Below are 12,688 nucleotides of genomic sequence, written 5' to 3'. Positions count from 1 at the left end.
ATGAATGATGTTTGTTGATCTAGAGAATACTTTCTTCGGGGGACTCTCTTTGGGTTAAATGGGTACATAGCTCTATACTCAAACAGGAGTGTTTTGGCGAAATGATATGCTCAAATTAAACCCTAGAGCTACTCTCTCAAATTAAGAGGTCACTGTAATACTTAGGGGTCGAATTCCACAAGGACTCTAGACTACACAGTAAATTATAGAATTTTATGATTATGCTAAACAAGTGATTTAAATAAGAAAAGCAATGCAAAATATTAAAATAAAATTGTTGTAAATTTAAGGGATTAAAAAGCTAGGTCTAGGGAATTTCTCAGGAAATTATGGAATATCAAATCAATAAATTAATTAGGATTCAAGCAATTAAAAATCAGATCTAGAACTCTAAACTCTTCTGTAAAATAAATCAGTTCTCACTGCAAATATTATCTAAATTTAAAACCAGAAAATACAAATCTATTTGTAAAATTCTAGGTTAAAATTCAGCTTTGAAAACAGGTTTAAATAAGTTCACAAGATTACTCAATCAAATCTCTTTGCAAGAAGTAATTTTGCTCATCAAAAGTTTTATCAGGAAAATCAATTATATTCTCATATCAATTTATTTTCCTAAGTTATTAATTCTAGATGGCCAATCAAGGATTAATATGAAGAATAACCTATGATGAAGATCTAGAAAGATAATGAATCCTAAATAAACAGATCTCATAATTCATAAAATCCCTGTGAAAAACCCTAAACTTAACAAGCGAACTACTCAGACATATTTAATGAAGATCTAATCATAATTTTGAATAACATGCAATAGATATTAAAAAGTAAGAAGGGAGTTTAGAAATTCTTCTCTCAGAGGAGTTCAGATCTCTCTTCCAAAAAGCTCTCAATATCTCTCAGGGTTGCAGGATAAAACTCTCTAGAAAAAGACTTAAAGGTTTACAAAACCCAAAAACTAAATATATATGTCCTAAAACACGTCAGGGACTTATGTTGCAATTATGGAAGACTTTGGGCAAAATTGTAAAACTTCCAATTTTTGGCTCTCTCGTCGGTTTGGACTGGGTGTCGATCGATGCTCCTTCAATGTCAGATCGACATTGATCAGTTGATCAGACTCCAAATTGACTTCTTTGATTAAATGCTCCAAAACGATCCAAATTGCTCCATTTCACTCCATCCGTGCCAAAATCCTAGATAACCTGTAAAGACTCAAAAACATCCTAGAAAACAAATCAAAAGACTCTAAAAGACTCCTTATATCATGGTTAAAAACCACAAAAACCGTGATATATCAACTCCCCTAGACTTAGCCTTTGCTTGCCCTCAAGCAAAACAGAAACTTAGACCTGTAAAAGAGGTTTGAAAACATAGGAATTCACTCAACTGCAGATAACTGATCTTCGCACTCTTCATCGCCTTGACTCTCAAGAACTTACTTCTTATACTTAACAATGATAAGCATCAACATTCCTTACTCAAATCTCACAATCCTCTAGAATCTCTAGTCTCACCATTGTCATCTCATTACATAAATTAAAGCAAGTATAGGTGAGTTCTTACCTTGGTGTATCGATCAGTGGCATATGGACTCTCTTCAAGCCAAGACATTCTTCATACATCTCCTTTCCTTTCCCTTTTCTCACTTCAAAGGAGTTGATTTCTCCCAAATTTTTTTTCTTCTTTTTTTTTTTAATCAAATGTGTAAGTAAATAAAAGTTGAGACAACGTTGGTTTAACCAGATATCCATTGAATAAGGGCTTTCAGGATTGTTGATACAACTCATAGTCTTTCTAAGCTTCAGTTTTGAGATCAAGAATAGTAAAATAATCATTAGAGTGTTAGCCAAATATGAGAAATCATTAATCAAGATCATAATTCCCAAAGACAAAAAGAAAAATTTGAAAAATTTGGTTCAAACTTTATGGTTTTGACTGACACAACTGAAACTCAAAAACAAAAACGTAGTTAGTAGATAACCTCCTCCAGACTTAAACAACACTGTCTCCAGTGTTATCAAGTAAGATGAAAGCAAAAAGAAACAAAAACGTATTGAAAATTGTAATGAAAAGATGAACTGTTCTCGGGTTACCCAACTGTGTCGACCGACACCATTTCAGTGTCGATCGACACTCATCACGAATGGTGTTTTGTTGGCCGAAACTCCTTGTTAGTCGCAGATAGTTGTGTTGATGGATCAATCCTTGAATGATTATTCTGGTAAGAAGCACTCAAACACAAGTTAAAAGCAACATGATAGATAGACAATTTTATAATTTCAAACAAAAATCAAACAATAACTGACTCAATGAAAAAATGAAAATGACTCAAAAGGAAAAGAAAAACCTAGAAGTGGGTTGCCTCCCACTAAGCGCTTGTTTTCAGTCATTAGCTTGATTGTGTTAAAGCTCAAGCATCGGGTGTAGCAGTACATGGCAATACATGATTCCGAGACAATGTCCTCTTCATCCAAGGTGGTGTATAAGTTTTAGGTGCATGAGGTCTGCCAATGATGTGAGGAACAAGACTTGGGTGGGATTTTTGGATGGGTTTGCTTCTCTTATGTCCTGCAAATTCATCAACAGAAGAAACAAGCGTTCTACGATAATCTCATGGTGTGGTTAACTGCAAAACAATTTTTGTACCTTTGAAGGTCTTATTGATGATAGGAGAGGGTTTGGGTGAATAAAATGCATACCTTTGCCTTACCTGAGGACTCTGGGGTGTGTAGTGGTGAGGTTTCTGTTTGGGAACAGTTTTCTGACTTGAAGCATAGAGAATGTTCGGTCGCGGAGGGGTGTCGACCGACACTGATGGTGTGTCGATCGACACTGAGCCTAATGCTCGTGTAATTTCTTCTTTGCAGCTTATCTCAGCAATCTTCTCAACAGAAAATGTTTGTTCATCAATGGTAGGAGCTCGCCTTAGCTTATGCATCTCAAAATTCATACTTAAACCATCCACATTCAGTGTAATGTGTCCCTTCTGCACATTTATGACAGAACCAGCTGTAGCCAAGAAAGATCTTCCTAAGATGAGAGGGTCTTTAGGCTCTTTATCATACTTCAGCACCACAAAGTCAGTGGGAATCATGAAGTTTCCAACCTTAATTGGAATATCCTCTAAAACACCTTCAGAGATTCTCTGAGATCTATCAGCTAAGATAAGAGATAATCTAGTTTGCTTGAATTCTGTCATCCCAAGTTTCACAGCAACAGAATGTGGCATCAAGTTAATACTAGAGCCTAGATCACAAAGTGAGTGAGCAAACCGTTATGCAGAGATAGTGCAATCAAGTACAAAGCTCCCAGGATCTGGTAATTTCTCTGCAGTCCTACACTGAATCATTGCACTCACTTTCTTAGAGACAACCACCTCTTGCTTCTTCTCTTTCTTTTTTTGTGAGGGCTGGTTCAGCAGAATCGCACTGACTACTTAGTTAGCAAAGCTCCTTCCTCATGGCTCAAACCATTTGATACCATTCTCTTCACATAGTGCTTAAGTGGTGGTGAAAGCTTTACTGTATCAATCAAAGGCATCTCTATCATCACCTTATCCATCATTGCCTTGCATCTAGCTTCCTCAAGCTCCTGCTTGGACCGTCTTGACTTAGGAAAAGGAATCTTCGGTTGGTACACCCTTTCAGCAGTTGGAACCTGAGATTTTGAAGTTTCGGGTTCTGTCTGAGAGGGGTGTCGATCGACACCATCATCTAGAGCCGACAGATTTTGCGATTTCTCTCCCTTTTCTGCAGAAACAATTTCACCATCATCTTCACCCCTCACTGATATGGCATTACAAGAATGTTTAGGATTTGACTCAGTTCTCCCAGGGAGAAATCCCTCTTGCCTCTTGTCGGGTCCAGCTGTTTGAATAACTTGATTCTCTAGCTTCTTGACATGATTGTTTAATGCATCTATCTTCCCATTCAGCTCAATGTAGACATTGACAATTTTTCCATTGAATGTCACTGTCATATTCTCTTGTCCCTGAAGAAGCTGATCAAGCATGGCCTCTATTCTACTCTCAGAAGAAGTCTTAGGAGGAGGAGACTGATATGATGAGTTCCCATAGGTTCTTGTATAGTTGTTGTTCTGTTGCTGCTTCTGGTAATCTGGGTTAGGAGTGTACCCTGAAAAGTTCCCACTGTAAGGCTTGTTGCTTTGCTGATTACCAAATCTCTGACCCTGATTCCCATATACAAAGTTGACATCTGCTTCTTCATTCCCAGACTCAGGTTGTGGCTCAAATGATTCAACTTCAACAGCAAAGTGAACTGATTTCTTACCAACCAGGAGATTATGAACTGAATCAAGCTTAGCATTAACAGAAGCTAGCTGGTTTGAATCAAATCCTCCATGCAATCTCTTCCTTTCAGTATCTGCTCTCTTAGTGCTATTGCTGGAAGCCAAATTCTCAATCAAAGCTTCAGCATCTTCTGGAAATCTTGTCTTGAAATTTCCATGGCTTGCAGCATCCAAAGCTAGCTGATATTCCCAGTCAATTCCTCTGAAAAAGATACTCAACAACTACACCCTTGAAAAACCATGGTGTGGACAGTCCCTCTGATAGGCTTTGAATCTCACCCAAGCTACCTTGAAAGCCTCATCTGGTCTCTGTTTGAAAGAGAACAGCTTGACTCTTAGCGCATCTGACATTGCATCATCTTAGAAATAGTTGAGGAAGGCCACCTTGACGTCATGCCAATTTGTCAATGATCCAGCTGGCAACTGTTTCAACCACTGAGATGTCTCTCCTGCAAGTGAGTAAGGGAAGAGTTTGCAGAAGATGTAGTCTTCAGTCACTCCATTGGCTTTGATAATAGTCACCAGGTCTTCAAAGTGCTCAATATGGTCCAGAGGCTTCTCATTGGGCAGGTTAGAGAAAGGTCTCTGCCCAACTAGTTGAAAGTGAGCAGGTTTCAACTCAAAATCATTCCTCTGGAATGGAGGAGGAACAATAGCAGATCGGTTCTCATACACAAGATCAGCCCGGTTGTAGTCAACAATGGTCCTGATCAAGTCTCGGTTGTTCTCCTATCTTCGAACCGGATTGTTAACGTGGTTTGCAGCTCCACGTCCGTCTGCAGGAAGGGGGTGTCGATTGATACCATGTTGGTGTCGATCGACAACAACAGCTTGCTCGTCGCCAACAGCAGCTTCAACAAGAACATTGCCTTCTGCATCAAGATTTTGGCCATGCTCATTGCGCAAGTGGCCCTCTTGATCCCTCAAAGCACCATCCTCATCACGCATCAGAATGACTGTGTTAACCATCTTCAAGGATTTGGCTGCTTTTTGGCTTTCACGCTCAAGTTTTCCCAACTCTTGGTTTGAAAGATTCACAGTAGGATCAGTCTTGTTGCTCCTTGTGTGAGGTCTAGGAGGCATGCACCTGAAACACCAAAGAGAAGAAAACAAAAACATGTAAGTAGAAAATAAAAAGAAAAATTTAGACAAAATTAAAAACTCAAATCTAATGGTAGATCAAAGAGTCCCCCGCAACGGCGCCAAAATTTGATATGCTCAAATTAAACCCTAGAGCTACTCTCTCAAATTAAGAGGTCACTGTAATACTTAGGGGTCGAATTCCACAAGGACTCTAGACTACACAATAAATTATAGAATTTTATGATTACGCTAAACAAGTTTATTTAAATAAGAAAAGCAATGCAAAATATTAAAATAAAACTGTTGTAAATTTAAGGGATTAAAAAGCTAGATCTAGGGAATTTCTCAGGAAATTATGGAATATCAAATCAATCAATTAATTAGGATTCAAGCAATTAAAAATCAGATTTAGAACTCTAAACTCTTCTGTAAAATGAATCAGTTCTCACTGCAAATATTATCTAAATTTAAAACCAGAAAATCCAAATCTCTTTGTAAAATTCTAGGTTAAAAATCAGCTTTGAAAACAGGTTTAAATAAGTTCACAAAATTACTAAATCAAATCTCTTTGCAAGAAGTAATTTTGTTCATCAAAGGTTTTATCAGGAAAATCAATTATATTCTCATATCAATTTATTTTCCTAAGTTATTAATTCTAGATGGCCAATCAAGGATTAATATGAAGAACAACATATGATGAAGATCTAGAAAGATAATGAATCCTAAATAAACAGATCTAATAATTCATAAAATCCATGTGAAAAACCCTAACAAGCGAACTACTCAGACATATTTAATGAAGAACAAATCATAATTCTGAATAACATGCAATAGATATTAAAAAGTAAAAAGGGAGTTTAGAAATTCTTCTCTCAAAGGAGTTCAGATCTCTCTTCCAAAAAGCTCTCAATATCTCTCAGGGTTGCAGAACAAAACTCTCTAGAAAAAGACTTAAGGGTTTACAAAACCCAAAAACTAAATATATATGTCCTAAAACACGTCAGGGACTTATGTTGCAATTATGGAAGACTTTCGGCAAAATTGTAAAACTTCCAATTTTTGGCTCTCTCGTCGGTTTGGACTATGTGTCGATTGATGCTCCTTCATTGTCGATCGACACTGATCAGTTGATCAGACTCCAAATTGACTTCTTTGATTAAATGCTCCAAAACGATCCAAATTGCTCCATTTCGCTCCATCCGTGCCAAAATCCTAGATAACCTGTAAAGACTCAAAAATATCCTAGTAAACAAATCAAAAGACTCTAAAAGACTCCTTATATCATGGTTAAAAACCACAAAAAGCATGATATATCACGAAATATGAGAGCAGATCCTCCAGGGATTATATGGTTCTTTGGAAAGGTAAGAACGGCAAGTTTCGTCCACGTTTCTCCACCAAGGAAACTTGGAATCAAATCCGCTCCACGGCTACTGAGGCCCCTTGGTATAAATGCGTTTGGTTTGTTCACTCAACACCAAAGTTCTCTTTCTGTACTTGGTTGGCACTACGGAATAAGCTCTCAACTGGGGACCGGATGGCACAATGGTCTCACGGCGATCTGGGGGAGTGCTTTTTCTGTAATGCTGCTGAAACCTGAGACCATTTGTTTTTTTCTTGTAGCTTCAGCTCGGAGGTATGGGAAAACATTGCTCAGGTCATTTACTGAACTCGTTTCTCCACTAGCTGGTCCTCGATAATCGCCTCCATATGCAGCAACTGGAGCGATCTTACAAAGCAGTTCCTCGCATCCTTTATTTTCCAGGCAACGATCTATACTCTTTGGCATAAGCGTAATGGGAGGAAACATGGCGAGGGCCCCAACCCTCCACTACGCATTATTCAGCACATTGACAGGCATATGAGGAACCAACTTCTGACAGTTGGACTCAAGGGAGATCGACATTATGACACAGCTCTCCTTACTTGGTTAGACACTAGATTTTGAAAAACTTTACCATGTCTTATACTGTTTATGTAAAACAGTATTTTTACTTTTGAATATAATTTAACATTATTTTCAAAAAAAAAGAAACATAAAACCTTTGGGTATTTATTTTATATACTTGATTTATAAATCTCAAGTTTGGATAAATAATAAAACTTTGTAGGAGACTAGGAGGTACATTTGCCTCGTACGTATTGCTTACTACCTAGTTAACAAATATTTATAAAACTAATTAAACATGTCGAATCTGAAGCTGGTGTTACAGTCTTGGTTCTAAACCACCTCTTCGAATCCGATTGTCAGGTGGTAGTAACATATTTTACTCATTTAAATCGTAAACGGAACTAGTATCTCATTGACCCTAGCCGTGGTCTGGAATATCGGGTTATAATCAGCGACCAAATACGCCGGAGACTTTCCTTTGCTTTTCTCGATAGGCAAAATCCATTGAGTGCCCTTGAGGCTATCCATCAGAGCCGCAGCTTCTTTCTTGGCTGCATCGTCCGACACGTACCCACCGAACTGCCTCACGGCTACGTAGGTTGGTTTCCATGGCTGAACGTGGAGGTCATCAGCCTGAGGTGGGTTCTGTTGGTTCTTTTTGGGGATGTAGAAGGAGACGGTGTAGACTGATTGTCCTGGCGTTGCTTGTTGTGTGATCACCGGTGCTGTCATGTTCATCTTCACCTTATCCTTGTTTTTTCCTTGTATGTAACTAAATAATCTGTAACCCCAAAAACAAACTCAGTTTCGGTTTCACTTGTTAACACAAATAACAAATTACTACATTCGGTACTTATGATAAGAATAAAATCTTATTCGGTTATTTGTTTTTTGGACTTGTTTCTTTTCTAATTGTGGAGTAACTTATTTAAATCATATAACAAAAAGATTGTATATTAGATTGAAAATGTATGTTACCGTTGGAAACCGGTTTTGGTGGCTTGAGTCATGGATGTTGCGGAGATAGGACCAGTGGAGATCCATACCGCAGTGTTGTACAAGCGGATCTCATAGGCGTATCCGGCCTCTACCAATTTAGAGGTAGGACACTCGTAGTGGTCACACGTCCCCGGACGCATCCCATTAGATGGAGTCCATGGTGCGGGAACCTGAGCAGCAGATGATCCAACCACGACTATGCTCAGGCAAAATGACAGTTTTAAGATGTTGAAACCGGTTTCCATGATTGATGAATAGAAATATTTAAAATGAATATTTTGGTTTTCTTTAGATTCTCATTGAAATGTCTTGTGTAAATGGAGTATTTATAGATGAATTTTTGGGCAATGAGATGATAAGAATAGAGTATTGTACAAGTTATTAATATATTTGACTAGTTAAACTTAGTACAAGTTTGACCTCTAATTTGGATTCAGATATGGCAAGGAAGTTATGAAATGCTTTGTGCGATAATTTGATAAATGTTTGCCCATTTATCAGAGCGGATATTTGCCTAAATAAGATTCATTAATTCCTTTCTTATTAGTAACATATTAGTTAGTCAACAAAATTTAAATTCCAAAAAAAAATATTAACTCGGACTTTTTTTTTATAGAGGTAGAATATTAAATGAGTGAGTAAAATTGCACAATTTATTTAAAAAGATACTAATTAAGAAGTGATCTATATTCAACTAAATAATGAAAAATGTTATTATTATCAAATTTTTTGTTTAGAGAAAATTATTTTTCATTATACCTAATTCAACTAATGGTAAAAAATTATTGTTCACTATAAGTATAACTAATTCAACTAGCTACCTAGACTTTTTATAAATACTAGATTTTAACTTGCGCTACACTGCAAACATATAATTTTTATTATAATCTATATTTTATGTTGTATATATTTGTTAAATATTGGATGTTTTGTAAATAGAGTAATAACTAAATTTTCCGGTTGTTGTGCGGCTAAATATTTATATTATTTTTTAACCCGCAATACACCTCATGACTATTTGTTTGTTATATTTAGTTTGTTTTGTTTAGTGTTTGAGATTCTATTTTGATTTTTAATTATTATAACAAAAAATAAGGGATCTAAATACATAATCAGTAATTTATATGTTGTGATTAAGTCACATTTTTCCTAATGATTTAATTATTTTACACAATCTTAGTTAAATCAACTTGATTTTATTACAAATATTCTAATATTAGTAGTGCTGATAAATAATTAAATGAAGATTTAGCCCATGTTAACACAATTGTAATAATATTTTATTAATTCCAACATGTCCTCTTTATAACTCATCTACTATATAACCACATTATATAGTATTTTAGACTTTTTTAATTTTACATATTCGTAATAATTAAAAAATTTATTAAGTTTATATATGATAAGTATAATATTTAAATAAATATCAATAGAAGTTTTTTACGTTAAGAATCAAAGCTCATAGGTTTGGAAAACAAAATAGAAATCAAATTGTTGTTTTTTTTGTTTGCGAAGGATTCAGATATAAAATATCTTCAAAACACAACAAAATGTGTGGTTAAATATATGATAGTTTCAATTTCCATATTGATTTCTGTTATGTTTTTAGTAGGAATGAAATGTAAAATATTTAGGAAACAAAATCTGGAGTAAAGTTAGTTTTGGAAATTTTTTAGGGGTTAATATTGTAAATAACTTTTTAAATAAACAAAACTAAAATGACATAACACAAAATGTACTTAAAAAATATTAATATAGATAATAAGGTGGTATCATAATCACCCTATGTATCGATGACTTACTGAATGCATATAATTTTGTATAATAAAATAGTAACATAATTATGATATTAACGATGGATTGATTCTAATTTTGAGTCGGACCAAACGTAATGTTTTTAATTTATATTAAATTTGAGTCTCTTCATATATATATGCTGGTCCTTATAATAGAAGTTGTTTTGTAAACTAAAGCACAAGCTGTTTCACTTTTGATTTCTTCTTAATTTTTTTTAAGTTTAGTCTTTCTTTGTTTGTGATGAATTTTAAGGATCATAAAGGCACATGACGAGTTATGCTTTGCCAAGTAATAGTTTCCTTCAGCGGGGACCATTTTTTTTTTTTCTGAAAGCACTAACAAAGGTTGAACTCAATTGAAGTGGTTCTTTGTGGACTTGTAAGAGGAGCAATTTCATTAAAAAGATGTGATCATCTATAAAATTCCGCATAAAATGGTACTGTGTGGTGGTAATTGCACCTAGGTTAGGACAAAAACTCACAAATGTTGATGTTTCAGTTTCCACTGCGAACAAACTTGTTTCGTGTGGACCACGCACGTAACTCTCTGGACTTCGGCCTAAGTCAACCATACGAGTATCAATACTAATAAAAGTCCACATTTTCATTATCTCTATTTTTGAAGGAAACTACAAACGCATGTGCAGCCTCTCTAGTGAGACCAAATGCTTATATTTCTTGTGAATTATGGGTGTTTTGAACTTCACTTTTTTTCCTTTTTAATAATTTAATAAGAATATAAAAAAAACAAATAGCATTAATTGTGATTAAAAATATAGTTTTATTATTTTGCATATCAAATTTTATTTCGAATCAACCATCATTAATCTCGTGATATTGATAGTATAGATATATTGATTATATAAGATCGTAAATAAATTAAAACATACTCACATCACATAGAAAACTTAGTATGTGATAGCAATAAATAAACTTGACCATCGGGATATGTTCGGCAGCTTTGGCAAAACTGTAGGGAGTGTATTATGATTTATGGATTGCATGGGAGAGACATATTAGACGGTTGGAGTTGGAGGTGGATTCTAAAGTAGTGGTTGATTTTCTTGTGACAGGGATTAGCGAGGTTTATCCGCTGTCGTTCCTGGTACGTTTGTGTCATTGCTTCATTTCATGGGACTGGACTGTCCGGGTTACTCACGCTTATAGGAAAGCTAATCGTCTTGCTGACGTATTAGCAAACTATGTTTTTTTTTGCAGTTAGGTTTTCATTTATTTGATATTGTTCCGAATGGTGTTGAGTCGATTCTTTTGGATGATGTCCAAGGGGTCGCAGCTCCTCGTCGGGTCCGTTTAATTTTGAGTTTGAATAAATAAAGGGGAACTTAGTCTTTCCTCCCTTACCAAAAAAAAAAAAAAGGGGAAAATGAGAAAGTAATTAATTTACTTGAATTGCCAATGTAGTAGACCAAAAATAATCTCCAATTGAAAAAAAAGGAAGGTAATTAATTATTTTGAATTGCTTACAAATATTTATGTTGTGCCTCTTTGCAATGATAACATCATATATACTGTAATTTCATTTTCCAAGTTTATGAGTCAAGAACATTCTCTCTGTTTCATTCATGTCTCTCTCACAAAACACATCCTCTATATTACCAAACAAAAGAGTCGGTATCGATGCACCTGATCGTGCTGATCAAATATGTAAGCTTCCTGACGATTTGTTGCTCAAGATCTTATCAGAATTGACCACTGAAGAAGCGATAAAGACATGTGTTTTGTCCAAACGATGGGAGAATACGTGGAACCAAATGTCAAATCTTTGCTTCGACATGCGAAAGATCATCACCATCAATGGGATTGTTCTTCCAGAGCTATTAGATCGTGCTGCTAAATTGATAACCAAGGTTCTTTTTATATCTCTCTCAATAATATATCATACAATTTTCAATCATTTTTTATTTAAACAATGGATGAAAATGAAAATCGAATATCTACAACCTTTTGAACCCAATTTCAATAAATGTTATACATACGAATGTGAAATCATAGAGATTTGTATGTATAAATTATGGATAATCCACTGAAAAATAATCAAGATAAGACCTATAAGGATGATAGTTAATTACCGGGGGAAAATTTGCGCCCAAATAACTGAAAATTTAAACAGCCAGAATTATTATTTTTTAAATAACATATAACGGTATTTTGCATGAAACATTGTGACACCTAGAATCTTTTTTCTGTCAAAGATATTTGAAAAAAAAACTTATGACCTATAGATCCGAGTGTGTGTGTATATAATGACAACGTCGTATTATTATTGTAGTGAGAAATAATCTAGAAAAGCATGATCTCATGTCTTCTTCCACATGGAATAAATACATGCATACACAAAATTACGTTGTTTATGTCATTCAATCTAATGGATTTAACAATTGATGTGCATCACAGAGCCACCATCTTAATGAGAATATTTACCAAAAACATGAGTTTGTTTACCACGATAATAAAATTATGAGAGTTATACAGATATTTTAGACAACAAATCTTAAATCTTTTTCTATATAGAATTCAATATCTATTGCATATGTTAATAGACTTCTTTTTTTTAATAAGTGTTTGTCATCATTTAGTTCTTAATCATTTT

General features: G+C 34.9%; 1 protein-coding gene across 1 annotated transcript; it reads right to left on the bottom strand.

The window, feature by feature from the left end:
* Positions 1–7,379: 7,379 nt before the first annotated feature.
* On the bottom strand, positions 7,380–8,611 carry LOC104742356 (uncharacterized). The gene is made up of 2 exons (XM_010463359.3): positions 8,261–8,611; positions 7,380–8,063 (listed from the first exon to the last, which is right to left on the bottom strand). Exons 1-2 carry the CDS (start codon positions 8,524–8,526, stop codon positions 7,667–7,669), a joined length of 663 nt encoding a protein of 220 aa, XP_010461661.1. The 5' UTR covers positions 8,527–8,611; the 3' UTR covers positions 7,380–7,666.
* Positions 8,612–12,688: the final 4,077 nt, after the last annotated feature.

The sequence above is a fragment of the Camelina sativa genome, chromosome 14, assembly GCF_030686135.1.
Source record: "Camelina sativa cultivar CO46 ecotype springtype chromosome 14, ASM3068613v1".
Taxonomy (NCBI): domain Eukaryota; kingdom Viridiplantae; phylum Streptophyta; class Magnoliopsida; order Brassicales; family Brassicaceae; genus Camelina; species Camelina sativa.
This window is presented reverse-complemented; position numbering and strand designations above follow the sequence as displayed.